Here is a 22,426-nt window from a genome sequence, read left to right on the forward strand (position 1 = left end):
TCAGTCATTGGGCTAAAGTAACATTTCTTAAATGTGAATATGAATATGCCTCTGTAACAGTGGCGTTTCTYTGGTCAGCTGACACGAGGCCGATCACATGGAGTTGTTGTCTGATTATTTTGGTATGTTGCTCAGCCAGAGCTCTGAAGACGWGCTCAGTTATGACACATTGACTTAACCCTGTTGTGTTTTGGCTGTGAACATTTGTCTTTACTCTAATATGYTTACATCACTTTGTCAAACATARCAAACAGGCGCGAAACGACGTCCTTCTATTGCTACTGATGCCAGCTGTGWATCGCCACTGGGTGTGTGTTGTGCTTAAACGACCCATGCTTGTCGGTATGAAGCAGCTGCTCAGCACCATGCTTGTTATTCTGGTCAGAGGGAGAAGAAACCTGCGTTTCCACTGCTCAGTCATGTCTGCAGAGGCAAATATGCAGAGAGCAGTCGGAGAAGTTGTGAATCAGGCCTGAGATTTTTTTTCACAACCTTGATTAAGGTTCAATAACCTTTACTAAAAAAAACAAACAAAAAAACAGCACAATATTATCAAACTACCGTTAATATGTCGTATACACAAATTACCCAAGTGTGTGGGATTTTTTWAATAATACAGAAAAGCAAGTTATTCTTGCTGCTACTAAAATCAAGTGACACRCTGGTTTATACAATTGTATTATTGATATTTATCATGTTTATTGTTATTTTTGCTACATCTTTAGTTTCCCCATGGCTGCTTGTGTTTTGAGGGATTGGAAATATTTCCRTAAAGCTGTAGTGAACTTMMTTCATCCAGCTGACTGGAAGTGCACAGCAACATATTGGAGAGAGACGRGGCTGCTCTACCGTATGCTTCACAAAGCTGGATGAAATTCTGGCTATTAGTGTGCTATGGTGTGGCAAWTAAATTATTTTAAGCCATACAAATGGYAGGAAGGGGAATATTTCTWTGAAAAGAATAGCTCTAATAACGGTAACTTATGACTATCTTATATTCCCTTACATGGTGTAAAAAAGAGACTTTTTAAGAAGGTGTCCACTTAACCTAATCAGGAGTTGAGTTTGTTTAATCTATTGCCTTATAAAATCTCTGTATACAATACTCCTCTGATTTCCAACCATATGTGTCTAAATGAGCCTTAACCTCAGCTGTAAACTTCAATACTTCTGGCCCTAGKAGATGGGTGTTGTAAACACCGTTTTCCAAAGTGTTGCTCTTTGCAATTGTTCCACAAACCCTAATTTAGTCTTAAAACTGCAGTTAAGGTAAGGACAAATGAGCAACAAAACATTTAGGGTTCTTTGGTTAAGAGGATTAAGCATATGGTCATGTCTGTGCTCTGTTAATCAAATTCCAGACTGGCAGGAGTCAGTGTGGGGATTTATGGAGTTCATTGCCTTCTCTTGTCATCGTTTAGCCATCTACTACATCTGATTCTCGCCTGATTTTTTTATTTATTTTTTGCTGCAGAGCAGTCCTTACTAAAGAGAGAGATGCAGAGTCGAGAACAACTTCCTGTAGCATGACACCATTGCTAAATGTTGCATTGGCGAAGGGTGACGTTTAGTTTTTCCAACAGAGGCAAAAGTAATTTGCTTCAGCCCGGATCAACAATTAGTTGCAGTTTTAATCCTCCGGTTTTGCTCTCCTACGCAGGAARCTTTCTGCATCTGGAGATGAGTTTGTCCCAGACCTTAAAATAAATTGAGAAAAGAAAATCTGGTGGGCTCATTTCAGAATGCTTGAGATGGATGTGAGGGACTGCTGGGTGTTTTCTCTGTGGAAAGCACCCATTCTACAAACGGAATTGTTTTCTGGAGGATTCCTCAACCACACTGGTACTGTCAGTAGTTGTGCTGAAACTAGATATGCAAATACTGCTGTAGGTTTGCATTCAGTGGAAAATGATCAGTGATTGTTGTCAGATTTGATGCCATCAAGGTGGTGCTTATACAGAAATTATACTGAGCAATTTAAAATGGTAAAACATCTAGATTTTGTGTAATATTTTCTGTATTTTCATTTGTTGTGTAGTGATACATGGAGCTGGGCAACAGTTTTTATTTTCTTAATCAGCTGCTCTGTAAAATAGCTGTTTGCTCTTTTTGGCTTTTTCCTAGCATGAAGAAAAGAGACAGAATTATATTTAAAATGTTTAGATCCTTTCTTTGGTCTAAGTGCAAATGGTAGTTCCTGTTTTATGGTTTCATTTCTTCTTCACACAGCATGATGGCCCTATTTATAAGACTGAGAAACATAGTTTGGCTTTGCATCTTTGTTCAGATATAAAACATGAGAAAAAATAACTTTAGATGCACTAATCAATCGGTCAGAGATCAGAATGACTGAGTTTCCTCTTGGTGAAGTGTGCTTGCTAAACAGGTCGAGGCTTAAATTCATTAAAGGCTTCAAAACTAAAAAAATGAATTACCATTGTTTTATTAAAGCATCAACTAATTGTACTTAATAAAATACATTTTGATGCATAAACTGTTAAAAAAATTACATCTTTATTATTTGTTACACTAAAACTCTTCCTCCATCAAGAAACCAGCAGCAGATATTTTCTTTTGTATATTATGGTCTTTTTTTAAAAAAAAGCTGAATCAGCAGGTCAGATGAAGAAGGAAATTGGTATTTCCAGGAAAACCTCTTCTGTGCGTCTCTGTGTATTATTTTCTTTAATATTTAAAGCTGAATCAGTCAACTATCCCAGATGCCAACCCATCCTTAGTCTTTGCAATTCTGGTTACCCAAATCAGATTTTTTTTGTTAGAAAATTGTTTAGTTCAGTTCAGAAATGTTTTATTTATCCCAAAGGATAATTAAATTAAATCGAACTTAACTCATATCATGTTTCTTCAAAGTTCTGTGGTGAATGATGTTGTAGGCAGAAAGGATCTGCTGTAGCAGTCTGTCTCACAATGATTCAGAAAGATCTCTAAACAAAGACTGTTGCTGGATACAACAACAGCCAACAGCTCAGTTTCTGGGCAGCTGAGATTATATCATGTCCCAGCTGACACAATGAGTTGGCAAGCGATGCTAATCCACCTCATTTGCTTTTGCCACTTTTTAAATCTCTCTGTCTCTAGGTTTAGAAAGCCAGGCAGAGTTTGAGTTTGGTATTTGATACTTGTCTGTTATAACCGCTGGGATACAATACACTTTTTGTCTAAAAATTTATTGATTCCAAATTATTCGTAAATCGTGTTCTTACCAAGCTGTCCAGACCGTATTGGATTTTATTTACTTGTCTCATATAAAAATCAGCAAACTAAATGAACTGTTTGTTGTTAGCAGATGAACGGGGTGCCACTGTAAATATGTGAAAAACATGTCATTCTTAATGTTATATCATTCAGTTATTAAAATTCAAAATGATATTTTAAGAACTGAAGTAGATTTTAATATATTGTGTTTTGTTTTTCTGTTTTTCTCCCCTGCTCAGTATGCAAAGATTTTGCTGTGCTGGAAGACCACTCCCTGGCCTACAACCTCCAGGAACAAGAAAGTAAGACAGCACAGTTCAGACATGCTTTGTTTCTGTCTCTGAATCCTCATATGCTGACCTCATAAGACTACTGCCTATTTCAACTAAATGTGTCTTCAGTAGAGATGGACAGTATCATGTTATCATCTGGGTTTCTGCTTTTAGTCACAAAACATGATTGAACAGTTACTTTGTTTTTTTTTTAATAATACAGCTGCATAGTATTCCATGAGTGCATACTGCACTCATGGAATTGGGCTGGTGAAACGGTATGTTTGGTAATGGGTGTGTGTTATTTTTAGTGCAACATTTGGGTTTTATGAGGCTTTGACTGTATGCTGTGGTGGACTCATTGCTAAGTGTGTTGAAAATTTGTCAATTTTTTTACATATACCAGAAATAAGTTTTTCCAAATTGGAATGAGAATGTAAGTTTATTTGGCTGATTACCAATCTGCTTAAAAAAAGAGAAAACTTTAAAAAATACCTGTAAAGATTAATCAAATATGCTGATTATTATTTTTTTTATTATGCTGCCTTCTTCATCTCTTTGAAATGAAAGATAAAAGCTTCTTTTGATGTGGGGCATTTCCAAAACTCACCATGCTCCATGATGTCGCCCCATTTGTAGAACAAATTTAAAATTAAACTGCAGCGTCAGTGGATGAATCCCCCATTAAACTAACATAAAATCAAATTCTCCTGCACAGTTAACCGAGCTAATGGTGCAGAGTGTTTGCAGTTGCTTTGGAGCCTTATCTTATTTGTAGGACAAAGGCGGTCTGGTTTGAATCTGCCATATTGTAAGAACGGGGTGTGTGTGTGTCAGTCCCCATATGCTCCATTAGCTCTGTTTGTGGGACTTTTATTGCATAATAAGGGAAGAAAAAAGCTGTATGTCATCTTGAAGAATTTGTTCCCCGGCTGCTGATTTAAAAAAAAAAAATAATAATTTATCTTTAGATAAATCACATCATGTATTTCTTTAGAAGTTGCTTTTTTTATCTTGATGTTTATTGGTTTGATCTGCCTCCTGCTGAGTTTCCCTGAAAGACTTTTCCTGTCGAGATGGACAGACAAATCTAAATTCCCTAATCAGTCTAGATTTAAAGAACATCTTTACATATTCTGGCGGCACTTATTTGTTGATTTTTAAAAACGTCATTGCTCAGATTAGTTTTTTTTTAAACATGGTGCTAGTTTCTGTTTACATGGTGAAAAACAGTACATGCTAAACAATGGGCTTTTTTTTAAATCGGTGTCATCAATATGACACTTGATATCACTATAACAAAGTTAATTATGCACTAAAGCTGACCAGATGTGACCTAACTCAACTCAGAGCCTGTGTTGGAGAGAATCACTTTGTGTTTCCTATTTAAATCCATGGTGATCGCCAGCTAAACATCTTTGTGCCACTACTGATCTCGTCATTTCACCTTTGACCCTGAAGAAGAAGACTGGCTAATGTCACATGCTAGTCCACTTAATGTGCAAAGAAACATTTTTTTTAAACAGATGGTTGTCACCATCTCATCAAATTCTATTCAGCATCTGGTTTTATTTTCATTTCAAATGTTGCGCATGCACTTAAGCATCCCGTTGTCAGATGGAAATAATTTCCGCCTGGCTCCGTCAGCGTTTGGAATTTGTTCTCTTCATTAAAGCTTAGCTCAAGTGTTGACTCATCTCAGATTTAAGTGAGGTCTTTTCAAAGTTTGTGTTTTCATTCCTCCTCCCTTCAAAAGATGAATGGATGGCAGACAGAATGACGTGTAAACCTCACTCTTGTCTAAGGTTGTGACATCAACTATCCCCTTAAACAGTTTCCATAAGGGTTCAAGTCATCAAAACCTCTCAAAGAAAAAATCAATGTTAGCCCTTTGACCCTTCATCACTTTGGCACAGCCATGACTCAGTTTCCTCTTTCGATCCCAGCTGCGTAGGACAAAAACTTATAGGAGCTTCTCTCTGTTAAGTCGCCAAATGGGATTTGGTCCTTTTCGCTCAAAGCTGGCAGCACATCAATAACTGGGTGAAACGGAGCCGAGCGAGTGACTGATGCTCTCCATGCCTGCAAAGTGCAGCGAGTGCGTCAGCAAAGCAGGATTTATCATCTGGTACGGCCACAGTGTGCCATCGTGTAACCTTGGATAGACGCCTCAGCTGCAAACCTTCATTTCTCAATGAATCGAGTTGTGCTTTTTTTTTTTTTTTTTTTCCCATTACATGAGACCCAAACGTGTCTGCTGCCCCAAGCGTTTATCTTGTCTTCTGTAGACGGTCTTCACAACCCAACAGCTCGTTGGATAGGAAAACGCATAAAGAAGTATGTCTTCACTTTGTGTGTACGCAGTTCTCTTCAGAGAAGTGCTTGTCTTTTTGTGTCTGCAGTCGAAAGTCACTTGGCTTCCAACGTCCATAAGAGCCGCCTGGTGMAGAAGGACCTGCAGGTGGCCAAGAAGCTGCAGGAGGAGGAGGACGAGATAGCCAAGATTCAGAACCAGAAACAGAACAGCGACATGTGTGTATCTTAGATACGCCTACACCCACACACTAGTTAAACAAAACGCCTGTAAATTACAGCAGCAGTATCTATTTGGGTGCAGCTGCAAAAGCTTTTTTTTTTTTTTTTTACCCTGTGAGCTTTTTGAAGTTTGTAGCTCATCCTTCTTATTTTGGCAATGAATGTCCCATTCCTGAATAGCATTTATAAGGTGATAAAGGGGAAGGCTTTGCACATTTGTTTATGAAATAGTGCCTGAGATATTACTGCATAATGAAATCATCAACTCCAATATATTTTTCTTCATCTTTGCCAAACAAAAGTAAATTTTATCTCATAGTTGGTGGTAGTGGGTTTTTTGTCACATTTGTACTTATCAGCAAACCCAAACAATACACACACACACACACACACACACACACATACAATCTGCCTTCTGCTTTCAGAATTATCAAATATCATCTTGGTTTGCAAATCTTAAAACATTTTTCTTAAACACTAATAGTGTTCATAAGAACACAAATAGTGAGACAAACGGAGAATTACCAGAGATGTTACAACCCAATGCATTGTGGGATTGATGGGGAGGGGCCATCCATCAGTCTGATAAACAGTTAAAGAGAGAGACGTTGACAGACAAATAATAGAAAGAAAATGCCAAAGAAAGAGTCTTTGGCCTGTGATCATGATAAATGTAGGCTTTTAAGCAGATTGGATCTACATGCGCTTTCGGGCAAGGAGTGATCCCAACCCGCTTCTGCATTGTTTACAGTTTTGTTCTCTCTGTTGACGTTTTTGCCTTTGCCTGCAGACACAGAAGATGCATCAAATGTAGCTCTTTGTCATTTTCCGTGTGTTTGCATGTTTCACACATAGGATCTTTAACCCAGATTAATAATAAAACAGGACATTATCTTGGCTTAAATCTAACCTAAATCTGTTTACTGGTGTTCATTGATTAGAAATTTGCCAGATTCTGAGTTCAGTGCCACAGTCTTTAGTAGTAAGAAGACAATCAAATCTGTGATAACATCTGCTGGACGAGTTTCGAAACAAAATTGGAAAAATCAAAGTTTCAATTTGTACAATCACGGTGACACTGCTGACTCGGTGATGTCAGCGTATGAAGTGCTGTTTCAAACATGCATGGACTGTTCCAGTAAAGAGAGCACTGATCCTGCATCGTGTTGTTTACTGCCACATCATGCACTCCCACTCACAGGCCTCCAAGCAGGCATTCGCAGACTAACGCCAAAATCAGACACCTGGTTACTTTATATTAAGAAGCCACTAATGTTTTTTTTGKTTTTTTTTACCCTCCTGTTTATTGAGCTCAACTCGCTCTGCGTTAACATTCAGATTGGTTACAGGTTCAGCGCAGAGTAGAAAATCTGTGGTGTCTGCCCTTTAGTGACAGCTTTCCAGTCAGATGGTGTTGCCTACATGTTTTCAGAGGAGCGAGCCAAGGCAGCCTTCTGAGATCAACATCACAGAGAAGCTCCTGCCAAAAACTCCTCCAACATCTCTGGTTATTCTCCAGATTACACTTTACACCCAAGGATTGCTTTGAAGTATTTTATTAATAATATTCAGAAGTATTTCAGTGCTTATTAGCTGAATAATTATAGAGATTCTGAATCTCAGACATCAAAGCTTTTATAAGGAAAAAAAATTAAAACACACACAGAAATTCTTTACTGTATTTTATGGATGGATTATACGCATCTGAATAAAAACAACAAAAAAGAAAAATGTATTTTGATGTTCACTTGAAATATTTGAAGCGACCATAGCAACTTTGCTAGTGTCCTAACCTTTCTCTTTCTCGTTTTATTCTCTCTTGTTTTGTCTCACCGACTCTTCGGGAATCCTAGCGAGCGACAGGATGTGGAGATTGCACAGGAGATTCAGGAAGAACTGGTCCGACAGGCGGAGCAGCAGCGACAGCAGGAAGAGAAGGATGCCGTAAGAAACACACACTCTCACAGACAATGTTTAAAATATGCAAAGGCTACAGGCGTCGGCGCGGTTGCTCTAGGTTTGATTCCCGGGCTTGGGCCATTTGCAGCATGACTTCCCTCTCCTTCTTCACCCTTTTTGTCATCGTACTGTTTAATAAAATAAAATCTTTAATTAAGCTTTCATAAACAACTGTCATAAATTGTTCGACTCTAGTCGATTCATCCACTGTCCATGAAAGTGTCTGTAAATCTAAAAGACCATCAACAACACTGTTCCTCATTTTGATACTTGTAAAATATGGAGTGATGATTTGCTAACCCCCATAACGTATTGTTTCAGATCAAACACATTTGTTACAGATTATCCAGTTTTCTGTTCACTTTGGTCTGTGTTTGTTTTCTTTTTGCAGGCCATCGCTCGAAAGCTGCACGAGAAGGAGATGATGAAAGAGGAAAGGAGGAGACAGAAACAGATGGAAGCAAAATATGAGGAGGATTACTTTGAGGATCACGGAGGTGGGGAGCGCGCCGAACCTCATGTTGATATCTTGCTGTTTTCTTTTGATGCCTGTATGAGCTCATGTGGGACTATACGGGTAAAGATGTTTTTTTTTTTTTTTCAAAACGACTGTTTCCTTCCATTGCTGAAAACGTGAGAGGATTTGCCGTTGATTCATCGGGGTCCTTGAGATTGCTGCTGCTGACTGGAGGGAAAGATCTAGAATTAGACTCGTGGGAGAACAGAGTGCAGCCGCTGATGCAGAGGGATTTTTAGTGTGCTTGAATCGCAGCTTTAATGTGCTTTGTCTAATTATAAATGAGCAGAAGTGTTGGTGATTAAGAAATTCATTATAAGAACACCCCATGAATCCTTAAGTGATTTTTACACCTCGGAAACATAAGTTTTAGCTTTTAGTCACACGTCTATGAAATGGTGGCGAGCATCTTTGTGTGTCGCACATTGTTTTTCATTCCCATCCCACTAATATATGTGATTCATTTTACTGTAGCGCCATGTTTTTTTGATTGCATAAAAAGTCATTTTCTTTTCTGCGCTTTGTAAATTTCACCCCATGCTGACGGATTTTAATGAACATCTTTTCCAGTTTTCAAAATGAAGATTTCTTTGTAGAAAATAGCTCTTTGCATTTTAAGCATGCAGCGTCGAGGTCTGAGCACAACCTTGAAGTTTTTCGGTCGAGGGTGGGAATTTGGGTGTGCTTACTTTCTTTCTTTCTCCTCCTTCCTTTCCTCTCATCTGGCTGAATCTAGCAGGTCAAATAGACTCTGACATTCCCCCACCAAAACATTGAGATTTTTTTGGTTACCAGATAGTTTTGTCTCTCTTTTCTTAAGAAGTGTGTTGATCCTCAGGTTTCCTCAGCTGGCATATTTGTGACTCTCACTTCTCAACAAGGTGGCTGCTGAGTGCTTACGGCTTTGTGTAGACAAAGACACTGGCCTCTTTGTTGACATAAACAGGACAGGGCAAGTGTCTGCTGCCGCCGGTCTTTCTGCCCCCCCTCCATCCATGTTGTCCATCGTGTTGCCTGAGCTCCTTATGACGGTTGCAGCCGCTCTTACTGGCTCTCGTTATAATTTTTGTGGCAGCAGCGCTATGTTTGCCGTCCAGCCCTGCAAGTTACGCAACTACTCGCATTGTGAACTCCCTGCTGGGTTTCTGTGTTCACATAGCAGGTTAAGTGTGATCTTGCTGGAGGCTGCGGCTGCTCTTTTGTTTACTCTGTATCTCAACCTCTGTGGGAAAGACATCAGCAAGAAACTTGCAGGTTACAGGATTGTAACTTTGCGTAAATGTGTTGGTATACGAATCGTTCTTGACTGCAGCGGTGCTCTGCATGTTAGATTTCCATTAGAAATATTCAACTTGTGTCACAGTTGAATATTTCAGCTCTTTACTTTTTGATACCAGGCAGTGATAAAGTGAGTGTATTTCTGCAGATGGCAGTAGGATCACAAGGAACTCGATTAAATTTTTTTACCTATTTTTTTCCACATTCTGTCTCGTTATACTACCATGACAAAGTGACAGTTTTAACAAATATGTCAAAAAAATAATTTTATTAAATAAGAGTTGCGTACTGCAGCTTTAAGCTTAAGTTCACTTGAGATACAGAAATAGGAAATGATCAAACACACACAAAAGATCCCACTTCTGAATGACTCAAACAAAATTAAGGTTTTGGAGTGGCCTAGTTAAAGTTCAAGTTCAAGCTTAAATCTAATCGAGATGCTGTTTACGGATGAATTAAAACTATTCTGGTAACAAGAGGGAGTCGATATTCATAATAGTGATGTAAAACATTAATTCCCAGGTGCTGCAGATGCATGAAGGCAGACAGGAGATTACATTTTCTCTCAAAACTGTGCCTCATATTAGCAYTTGTGCGAAACCAGTTTGTTTCTCATTTCCTCACAGGAAATGAGGGGCTCTTTGCTGTATTTGATCATCTCGGTGACCAGCTAGTTTCGGGTACGGAGGTCTCCACAGTTAGCATGTGGCTGAGGAAAACGGAGTATGGAGGAGACGTTTTTAAAATCCAAACGGAAAAGAATAAAATTTAAAACTCGTCTTGTCACCTATGAGCAGGCACCAGCTATTTCTGTTCCACCCTCTTTTTTTTTTCTTTTAGACAACTAAGTGGATGTGATTTGAGCAGGCTGTTAGATAACAGGAATTCCTTTGCAATGACTCTCATCTGAGCTTTTTTCATCTCCACTTGCTTCGTCTGTCACATGCTAACAGCCAGCARACTGGTTTTCATTGAGGTGTTTTTCCAACTCTGATCAGAGGTGTTGTCCTGAACATTTGTTGTTGTTATAATTCCAGATTTCTTGTAGCATGAACAGGAAATGAGCTGCACAGTATTATGAAAGCATTATTTGAATACGTAACTAATATTTTTATTTTCTTGAATACACACACGAACTTTGAAACACGAAGCAAACGGTTCTGGGCATTTTGGGAGCATCTAACACCTACGTCCATAGCATGCTCTCTGTGTGCCTTGACCATCCCTCTCCTCACAGGTGCTGCGTTTACCTGCATGCTTAACAGCAGCCTTGGCCCATAGCTTCATGTTTGTTGTTGTTTTTTTCTCACCATTCCCCCCCCCCTCCTCGTCCTTCATCAGAGCCAAGATCCGCCAATGTGGACAAACGAACCCGTCAGACGTCTCAATCTCCAGACCTACATGGTTCGTACTCTCCTTCGCGCTCAAACAGAAAACACTCTCCAGATTATTATTCTGCCGAGGCTAAAAGGAGCCGGTACCCAAAGCAGGACTCTGCTGCACTTCGTGGTCACTCCAGATACCCAGAGCACGTGGAGGCAGAGCGAGGCCGTAGCAAGCACGCAGATCCGTATCCAGAGCACCTACTGCCATCTAGAGGCAAGCATGGGGACAGGTACCCAGAGTTTGAGCCTTCATACACTGGCAGAGCCAGGGAGCAGGGACAAATGGAAGTCGAAGGAGTGATGAGGAGGAAGGAAAAACCAGCCAGACCACCGCCTCCACATATTACTGTAGAAAGAGACAAGGACAGGGAGAAAGACAGGCAGAGACATGATAGGGACAGGGACTATAAAATAGAGAGGCATATGGAGGAGTACACAAGAGGAAGGGAGCTGGATGCCAGGCAGAGGAGAGAACGGGAAAAATCCAGAGACAGAATACCAAGCGATGACAGGGACGGACACAGACAAAAGGACAGACAACGAGCCAGGAGCAGGGACCGAGGACTCGATCTGGACTCTTTGGAGTCAGGATACAGCAGGGACAGGCCAAGAGACAAGAGGGGCTCCTGGGAGGAGGAAGAAGATGATGGTGGCAGGAAGGCCAGGAGCTGGCAGCGCATCCACTCCAGCCCCATCGAAGTGTTTGACGTGTTTGCAAACGGCGAGGCTCAAGGAGGAGCCAGGGAGATCCGGGACCTCCGGCAGCTTGAGTCTCCTGGAAGGGAGCACAGTCACAGCCACCTCAGCAGAGAGACAGGTACCACCGGAGCCCTCCTGGGCCTGTTGGCCGTTTGTGTGGTTGCTGCCCTTGCTTTCCACTGTAAAAATCTCCGGTGGTGGGTTGATCTAACAGACTAATCACTAATGGCTCTGATCAGAAGATGATGGTTTAGATGTTTCTCTCTGCTTCCGTGTTGTGGGATTTTCTCTTTCTGCCATCATTTCCTGGTTTGTGATATTGAGTCTGGGTGTTATTTATGTTCTGCAGGTTTCATGAACTGGAACGGTTTGGCATTAACAACGGGCTGCAGGGCTGCTCAGCTGGATGTAATAGTAACCAAATTAGGAGAAACTACTAAACAAAACGTAATGATACACACCAGTAAAGAGACTGCAGCCCTTTGAAAGATGCCTCATGACAACATACGAATAGCTTCTGACCAATTCAATATTTTGTAATCAGTTGATCAGAAAACCTATTTTCATAATTGGATAAACCTCTCTCTCTATAATCACAAGAAGCATTTCCAATCGTTCTTCATTGATTGTGCAGAAACGAGCAGTAGTATTCTCACCGGTTCTTGGTTTCTCAGGGTTCTGGCACAGACCAACCATTTCATGGGTTTGCTCATAGCTCCGTTGCTCCTACAGGCCATGTTGACAAAGGAAGTGGCTCAGTTATCCCAGAAACCGAGTACGGGTTGACCGAAGCCACAAAGGGGTTGACAAACCTTGACCTTCGGGAGCAAGAGCTGAAGGACATGGAGGTCGCAAGAAGACTTCAGGAGGAGGAGCTCAAGGTGAGAACACTTTGAATTGTCTTGTTGCTTAAATACTCTACAAATAAACTTGCCTTGCCACAAACTGCAGGCACACCCTGTAATTGCTTTCCYCAAGTCTGGTACGCTTTTTTCTTTTTTTCACTCATTTATTTTTATCCTAATGCAAGTTTTTAAATGTTTCTTGTTTCAGCGAATGAGCAACATGCAGGAGCGTGCAGCTCAGGTGGCAAAAGATGAGGCAAGTTTTTATAAGGTCTTGTTTTTCATCTTTTTGATATATATATATTTTTTGTTTTTGTCCTCAGTTCAGTGAGCTCCGACTAATTCAGAGGAAAACCTGAGTTTTAAATTCATGCTTAAGCCATTGATTTAAAGACAAATATTTCAGTAATTAATGTCCTGCTACAGTAATTAGTCTCCTCATTTTTAGATTTTTTTTTAAGGTGAGAACATTATTTCAGCTGAATGCACATGAAATCCTTTTGGACATGGATCCTTGTCGTTCGTTTGCTATCGTTATGTTTTGTCGATCTGACAGGAAATTGCTCGATCCTTGATGGAAAAGGAGAAGAAGGAGTACAGAAAGAACCGAGAACGTGAGAAAGAGAAGGAACGAGAGAGGATGGCCATGGAGAAGATGGCCGTGGAGAGAAAACGACCAGAGGGAAACTACAAGGTAACCCCCAGTGGCCACACCGTCCACTTCTGTTCAGTTGTACAGCGCCGYTTCACRACATAACAGACTTTAATTCAATTTCATTCATTTTATTTATGTATCACCAATTCACAACAAATGTCGCTCCAAGGCACTTTACAAAAAATAGTTTCAATTTAATCATACATGCATTCCAGTTAATCATAGTTTTTGAACAGTACTCTGGTTTTTAATTATTGAAAGTTGTTTAAAAAGTTTGTATTTACAGAATTCATTGACTGCAGCATTGGACGATCACATAACTACAATCACTTGTTGACTTGACAATAAAAGCGAAAAGATGTTTCAGTTTTCTTTTGTACAGGTCTAACTCCATTGAACCACTACAACCAATTATTTATTTTCTTACCAACTTATTATTAACTAATATTTTATTACATAATTTCTTTATCTGTAAATTTGTATAAATGTATGTATTGATGGAGGGGAGAGTTTACTGAAATGTATTAATTATTTGTGTACTTATTGATCTATTTTGTTGGGGGGGGGGGTTTCATTGACTTGCCAAATCTTTTTTTTTTTTTTTACATTTTTACTGCCTGAATTAAAATGACTTGTATTTATGTATTGCCTTGCTTACATTTACTTACTGACTTATTTACTTATATAACTGTATAACTGCTCTTCCTATATAACTTTTTAATTATCCTATTTGTTTGACTTACCTAGTGGATTGTTGGATTGTTTCATTTATGTACTGTTTTACAGACTTATTCATTTATTGACTTATTTATTTGTCCGCTCACAGTCAAGTTCGGAGGAAGCTGCCTGGCCCAGAACGAGAGAGGAGTATGAATATAGACAGAGAAACGACAACAACAGACCTGTCCGGTACAAAACCCATTTAACAACCAGTAGTTTTACTCCAGTAAATCAGATTCTGTTGTTTGTGCGTCAGATGACTGATGTGTCTCTGTCGTCTCAGGCCTCCTCAGCCTCGTACTCATGATTATGAGAATGTTAGCTCGGTGTACGGCTACTCGGACCACCATGCTGCCTCTCGCCCTCCACAAAGACCTGAAGCAGCTTATAGAGGTACTTCATAGTGTTCTTAAATAATCAGAAATTTTTACACTGGCATTTTTCTTTTTTTTTTTTTTTTTGATTCGTCAGTAAATTCTTGTTTTAGTTATGTTAAATTTTTTCAAAATTATTGGATGCTTGGATAAGCAGTAGAAACAAAATGCACAGAGAGAAGTGACCTGATCAACCAACACAAAGAATCCTAATAAATATCTGTTGTTTTTCAGGTGCCTATCAGAAGCGGTGACTCGAGATCTGTACCTTATCCAAACATGCTGTCAACCATCCATCTTTTTCTTTGTGTTTTCATTTTTAAAAAAATATATTTATTTATCTTTTTTTGACCACTCACCTTTTCTTTCGCCAAAAGCTTTGGAACAATCTTTGTGTTTAGACTTGGGATTCTTTTGTATTCCTTTCTTTTTTAAACCCATGAACCCGAGTTGTTGGTCGACGAGTGTTGGAACAACATTTTWATTGTATATTTTTTTTTGTATTTTCTATTTGTTAATAATGACGTCARCACTAGCCAAAGGAGCAGTCTAGCCACAAAAATCTCCCATAATTCTAAGGTGTTTTAAAGGACCTGGCTTTTTACTTGCTCTGGTCATTGCGTGCTGACGTTTGTTTTACTCTGGATTGTGCCATCATCGTCATCATCATCATCTTCAAGGCTTTACGCCTCTTCTGGGCGGACGTGCTGGAGCCATGTAGTTTCTTCATGTGGGACATGTCGGTCTGCTCCAGCTGCTACAGTGTCTTGTATATCAACATGGCAGCTGCTTTTTACATCTGTGCTGTTCAATAGACAGACTCTCTCTATGTGCCACGCAGCCCGTGACTTTTAGGGGGTTTATTCTCTTGCTCTTATTTTAGAAAAATAGAAACAGGCCTTTAACGGGGTGCTGTTAGCTCTGGCTTTGCTTTGTGTTTTATTTTGTTCCAGCKAGCGCGGTAACAACCCATTAAATGACTCCTGGCTGTTCTTTCCTGCTTTTCAGAGGCATCGTTTGTCCTCTGTACCTTCAAACTGAACGTAGTATGACTGTAAATGAATCACTGTTTCTCTGTGCATGCTTACTGAGACAGTACATGCATTTCAGCTGTATATGAAATAATCCGGCTCTTACTTAATAATCAGAAAGGGCTAAAGCCACAAAAAGCCAATAATGTTCTCTGTGAATAAAGAAAATATCTACTTGTTCATACCCTCTGTATGAAAGGACTTTTCTGCCACTTTTTCATATCTCCAAWCTGAAACTGAGATGCATGTACGTTGCTTGTCTGTCGAAGCTGAACTTGAGCTTACCACACTTGCTTGTGGTAAGCAAGTATGTGTGCTTACCACATACAGGTGGTATGTTTGGTTTTCTTTTTTTTTATGCTGATGTGTCGTCAAATATGTGAAATGATTGTGTAAAATTCTAGATTACTTTTGATTTTTGTGCTGTACCAGTTATATATGTTCACAAAGGGACCTTTCTATTTATTTTTATACAAAATTTTGACTTTCCTGCCATTGTTTCTCATGCTCAAGCTTTTCCTGACGTCACTTCCAGGTTTTTGTCTTTGGTTCAAAGGCAGACATCCCTTCCTGTTCAGAATTAAGATAACAATTACACAGCACAGCACAAGTTCATCTTAATGAAGAGAAGTCCTGCTGAAAGATTGACTATTTTCTGGTTGTTGTTTTTTTTGTTTTGTTTGTTTTTTTAGTAAAGGAAAGAAAAACGAAGAGCACATTTATTCTTTATAGTTTAGGGAAATTAATATAATGGCAATCTGTTTTTTTTTTTTTTGAATACTCAGTGCTGCTTCTGAACTCCTATGTTGTCATAAATGTTGCAGAAATAGAAAACTGGCTTCCAAAACGAGTTTTCCTGCTGCAGACAGAAATGTGGCAGGTTTTTTTTTTGTTTTTTTTAAATCTAAGTATGCCGTTTGCGTTGCTGGAGACAAACGTGAAGGTGTTGAATTGAACTTTGTGCTAACTGTTGACTGAATGAGATGTGTGCCATATGTTATTACTTTTCAGGGACTTAAAATGGTTGAGAAATTGTAAAGCTGTAGCAGAGTGTCCATTTCCTTTATAAATGGGACTTATATTGTATTATTTGAAGAGAGCRCCACCTTGTGGGCGCCTCAGTGATTGGGGATTAAAAAGTGATTTAACTGATCAGTTTGAGTCCTTGTGTTTATTGATCATAAGAGCCCCAAGATTATAAATCTTTCCTCTAGGAAAAATGTCAATATTATCTGATTACTATTAACTTAAGATCTAAATATTCAACAAATGTTTGAAATCGTTTAGATTATTTTAAGTTCAGACATACCATTTTAATTTTCAATACTTGCCAAAGGTCTTAACTTTTCACTGTGTGCTTTCAGTCGATGCATTTGAGATGTTTGTGTTTTTCAACCAGCAGTTGTGATCACAATTCTCTCACAGTAGAAAACTACTGTAAACACGGCAATTCTGTTTTGTTTTTTTTTCTTCTTCAAATTTACTTATTACAGGTCACCGTAATGGGTACAGGTAATAGTTGCAACTCTAACCATTATAATTTTTTTTTTAGACTGGGTCTCAAACTGTGATCCTAAACTTGCCTTTAGCGAAACTAATTACATTTTGGCAGAACTGTGCCCTTTCCAAAATGTTCCTGAAAAATTGCAAATGACATCTTACTTTCTCTGATATTGAGATGATTTATTTTACTCACTTTTAGATGGTAGTTATTGTGCTGGTTGTGTGTTTTCAGCTTCACACAAAACTACGAAATCATTTGCAATCTGTACTGACACTGTGGACAAAGCTAAGTGGATACACACACTGTTGTTCTGGCTGCTACTGCTTCACGTTTTGCAGGAATCTGCTTGTGTGCAGACCTCAAGGTGTTTGCAATGCACTGAAATGAGTAAACCCCAGACATTAATGATGGTGAGTTTATTTCAACAATTACAGAAAACAATTTAAAACAAAACAATGTATTAGTGCAAATAACATTTGCACTAGTAAGAGCCTTTAATAAAACGGAAAAAAMMCCCACTTCCGTCGTGGATGCATCCCTCCAAATGGGATGGAAATATGTGCAAATGCGTTCAGCTATTTCCTTGTATGAGCTGCTTGCTGCCATCATTTGCTGGAAGTGTTTTTGTTTGTTTTTTTCTTCTCACCGCTCAGAATTTTAATTAAATTGAGCCACTGCTCAAGGAAAGTACAGAGTTRACGCCCATCATGTGAGAACGGATAAGTGGAGCTGGTTCACCAACATACCTGACATTACTGGAGGTTTGTGTGCATGTGGTAACACCACTGCCGTGCCCTCCTGTGGGATGTGTCAACTGAACTGTTGCAGGTTTAACATCTCTCAACAAAAAAGCGTTTTGCCGCCGCTGAGCTCAGACAGGACTTCAGCTTCACTGCTCGATGTCTTGTAGTTTCAATGAGAACATCCGAAATGCACACTGGATTTTTAGGGTTGCAAACCTATAACGAGAGGATGAGGCCTACTGCCATGTGGCTGCTGCTCTGAAACTTCCAGAGAAGATTTACTAAATAAAAGCCAACAGTAACCAGGCAGATTACACATAATCTGAGCTGATTTTGTCGAAAACCACCACAAGTTTCCACTCAGTCCTCCCACTGGGGATCTCTCTCCCACTTTTAGATGTGGATGCACATCACACACACGACCAGAAACAATGACTGAAATTTTAAAGCTGAGAAATTCCCAGGCAAAGTTTCCAGCTGTGCGGGCAACTGAACTGCTGTGAAAGAATCCTGCTGAAGAGACAAAAAGGATTTTGGTTTAACAGCATATGCATGAGAGTGTGTCTGATCGTCCTTTTCCTCGCTGCCACTAAAACAAATAGAAGATATTCAAACAAATATTTATTCAAGCTCAAACTCRTCTTCGTATGTATGCTACAACAATAAATCAGCTGTAGCAGGTGTCCTTGCACACTGAGCGCCCTTAATAGTGATAAAGAKAAATACAATTCAGGGGTAAATCAGCTCACCTGTCCTGGTGGGAATCATCTGATGGTTTAAGGTACTGAAGAAAGGTGAGCGCAATGAGCAGCGAGGACAGRCCATTTTTCCGTGTCTCACCTGGCAGGTAGAAATGTGAGTACAGCCGTCTGTCAACTGCAGCATGCCGTGTTCAGACACGAAGACACACCCACTGTTTGGAGAGGGAGGGAGAGAAGCTGGAGGGGGTTGAACTGCTAATTACCTACATCACAGGTTTCTGTCTAAATATCAAAATGAAAGTCCTTCATGGTAAAAAAAAAAAAAAAATCAGAGAGAATAAAGCCTTGACAGTCTCCCTCTTTGTCAAATGTTTTTCATGTGATTGCGTAAAGTGAAAAAAGGCTTTATTACTGATGTTGACTTCTGCAGGTTTATTTCCTTCTTCTCGCTCTGATAATGCCTGGGGCGCATCTTCAGGAAAAACCGGTGGAGGGAGTCAGGGAACTACTATGTCAGAAGTGATCCAGCCCTCTGCAGAGCAAAACCACTCTCTGCTTTTGTCAAAAAGAAACAATTAGACRCTACAACGGCTTAAAATGTGCAATTACATTTGAAAACTCACTTCGGTCATTGMACTAAATACATTAGACTAATGTGTTTGAAGTAAAGACATAATCTGAGCACCCCCATTGTCAAAATTTACTTTGAYCTAATAAGAGTCAATAAGCAAGACCAAAACTTTAAGCAAAAAGTGTTTTGCTTAAGAGCTTTAAGCTTTGTCTCTACCCAGCGACATGTCCAAAATGTTTTGGAAAGAGCTGGACCAAATACCATAGCAGGTAYCTTGCCAAGACCGGCTTTAGGAGGATGTGGGTCCATCAGTTACAGCCAGTCTTGGTGCTTTGCTTGCTCAAGTTTCAAATTACGGTCGACTGACAGGTWGATGTAAACTTTTAAAGTTTTAATCCATTGTTTACATGAAAATAGGGCTTTTCCAAAATGTTGTCCCTTCTAAATACTGTTATTGTTTAGAAATGTCTTCATCCATAAGAAAAAATACAAAGAATGCTTCAATAATCATGAGATTTCTGTATGTGGTGTTGGATCATGCAGGAAGATGGGAGTTTTGGATTTGTCTGGCTAAAGTGCAGATCCAAATCAGAGTCAGATAATCTAATCTGACTTTAAAACCAGTCAGGCTGCAGAAAGCTGGAGTAAAGGCTGAATTAATAGATAACCAGGCATAACAATAACAGGATGTTCATGTTAAACATGCTCTTATATTTTAAACTTAGTGCTGTGATAACTACTGTACTTCATCATGTGATTGTTGTCTATTGGTCTTGTGCTTTATTGYTTTATTTTTAATTTCAAAACCAGTTAAAGTTAAAACATTTCTGCCAAAACTTGCCAAAATTCTTGCTAAGAGACTCGTCACCAGTTATCGGAAATGCTGGATGTCAGTTGTTTCTGCTCAGGGTGGCCCAACCAGATATCAGATATCAGATGGTCCAATTGCTTTTTAACATAGGGCCGGGTTTAACAAAGGGCTAATAAGTAAAATAGCAATTTAAAAATGTCATTTTCATCTCTAGTTGAAAGTAAAATTTGCCAAAAAATATAGCAAAAACAGAAGAAACCAACAAGAGTGGAAATCAWTCTTCTAGGCACTGTATTCACAACACAYATTTGATCATCCACTTTGTATTTTCTCAGCGTAAAGTGTTTATTTTCCTCCAATACCGGCAAAACGTTTTGCTTTGTTTTCCTCGAACATCGGTAGGTTTTTCARGCTGAAACGGATCTACAGACGTTGTGAAGCCCATCCTGACTGCTGATGTGTGTGACGAGCTGAAAGTGAATCTCCCAGCCGTTTGGCCTTGAGGCAGTCAGAGCTGTGCCTGATGCAGGAATGACATCGGACTGGTTTGGAGAGGCAGCCAGCCCCAACAAACGCTGGGAGTCATCGCTTCTATACATGCCAAGGCAATTCACTGGAGTTGTGTTTAGGCATGCACAAAGTGACAAGGAATCAAATTATTTTAGGATGTTAGTCTGCTGGAGAGGCCGGKAGTTGGAGGCAACCAGTCAGAAGAGACATGCATTACAACATGATTAATTCCATCAACTACAACAATATAAGAAGGAGTGATGTTAGCTTTATGTTTTAACGAGTAACTGAGCTACAAACAAAAGCAGTAAAGTTATTAAATACCACTAGATCTGCATGTTTTACCACGTTTCCAAGAAGGATCAGTTTGATATAACCAACCGCCTTAAATAGATGTAAACTTTATCATCTTCAAAGGGGAAACTTGTCTTCGATATCGTCTTAAAGCTGCCACCACAACTAAATACACTACAAACAATAAAACATATRTTGAATGCTAACACCACAATAAAATCTAAACACACACTCCTGCATATTTTCCAACAAATCTGACTGGAACATCAGCAGCATGACAAAGCACTTCAAATCTTAAGAAACCGTACWGTTTATGTTGCAGAGAATGGCCAGCAGTTGTTTCAGTTTTATCCTTTAAATCAGTTTATTCTCTTAAATAGCTGAGAGTAAGATTAGAAAGAATGARATGACTACCCTGCTGTGTGGAATAAYATTACTGAAATTAAAAGCAGTTTATCAGATTTACTCCAGTATAAACTACTTTKCAAAGATGTTCAAACTCCTTACATTTTCACTACTTTTGTCACATCATAAACACAAACACTGGTGTAGATTTTTTTTTAAATTTGGCACTAGTGGCCTTTATTTGAAAGTAGGKTAATGAGAGATAGAGAAAGACATGCAGCAACAGCAGCATTGAGGACTATCGTGGGTTGACCCCTGCACCACCACCTCACTCCCAACTTTTCTGTGTGTAGAAAAGTTGGTGTAGTTAATAAGATATTGCCTCAGTGCTTAATGGCGAAGTGGAAAGATAGGGATATAGTTACACTTTTATTATTGATACAAGTAAAAATAAAAATGCCTCCTTTGCAGTGATACCCCTGAATAAAATGTGGTGCAACTGGTTCCCTCGAGTTTCACCTAATTAATGAATAGAGCCCCACCCATGTATCTTTTATGCTCAGAGTGAGTACACATACTCACTCTGAGAAAAGCCTCAAAGGTTTGCAGGAGAAGATTATTAAAGAACAAATAATAAGTAAAGTCATGTCATAAAATAGCATTTCACGGATTTCTCTTATCTTAAAATGGAAAGTACAGCAAACCTACCAAGAAAGTCAAATGGAAACATTAACCAGAGAAACAGCCAAGGGTCCATGGTAGCTTTGAGGAAGCTGGGGAAATCTTTACACAACACAGGTTTCAGTTGCACCATTCACAAACTCAACCTTTACAGTGGCAAGAAAACAGCTTCTGTTTAAATAATGAGGCCTCAAACAAACCAGACATGTAGGCAKAGGTGCTCTAGTCAGATGGGCCAAAACTGCACTGTCTGGTCTAAACGCAAAATGGTGTTTGGTCTAAAACTGATGCAGTACATCACCCTAAACACATCATTCCCACATTGAAACATGGTGATGACAGCATCATACTGTGGACACRATTTTCTTCAGGCTCAACAGAGGATCTGGCAGTTCCTTAAAAGATAACCAGATGGATCATAAAGTTTCATTAATGACATGTGTAGATGTAATGTGGCAAATGGTGACAACCTTAAAGGTCTGAAAACTTTAAGGGAGGAACAGTCTGCACAGCATACATGTACCAGAGCACAGAAATGGAATGCAGCCATAAAAACGTACACCTGCCTGACAGGTCAGACAGATTTTACAGTTCCTGAGAAATAAGCTTAACGGCAGTCAGACGGAAATCAGTCTTTCCTGATTCTTTCTTTCTTTCTTTCTTTCTTTCTTTCTTTCTTTCTTTCTTTCTTTCTTTCTTTCTTTCTTTCTTTCTTTCTTTCTTTCTTTCTATCTATCTATCTATCTATCTATCTATCTATCTATCTATCTATCTATCTAT

General features: G+C 39.2%; 1 protein-coding gene across 1 annotated transcript; it reads left to right on the plus strand.

Annotated features, from left to right (window-relative positions):
• Window positions 1-1,751: 1,751 nt before the first annotated feature.
• On the plus strand, window positions 1,752-16,638 carry ccdc50a (coiled-coil domain containing 50a). Its single transcript, XM_008408122.1, has 12 exons — window positions 1,752-1,842; window positions 3,456-3,518; window positions 5,891-6,020; window positions 7,877-7,967; window positions 8,374-8,479; window positions 11,119-11,979; window positions 12,594-12,742; window positions 12,915-12,962; window positions 13,263-13,400; window positions 14,188-14,270; window positions 14,365-14,474; window positions 14,690-16,638. The coding sequence occupies exons 1-12, from the start codon at window positions 1,752-1,754 to the stop codon at window positions 14,707-14,709; spliced, it is 1,890 nt and encodes a 629-aa protein (XP_008406344.1). The 3' UTR covers window positions 14,710-16,638.
• The last annotated feature ends 5,788 nt before the right edge of the window (window positions 16,639-22,426 follow it).

This window comes from Poecilia reticulata, linkage group LG4 (genome assembly GCF_000633615.1).
Source record: "Poecilia reticulata strain Guanapo linkage group LG4, Guppy_female_1.0+MT, whole genome shotgun sequence".
NCBI lineage: Eukaryota > Metazoa > Chordata > Actinopteri > Cyprinodontiformes > Poeciliidae > Poecilia > Poecilia reticulata.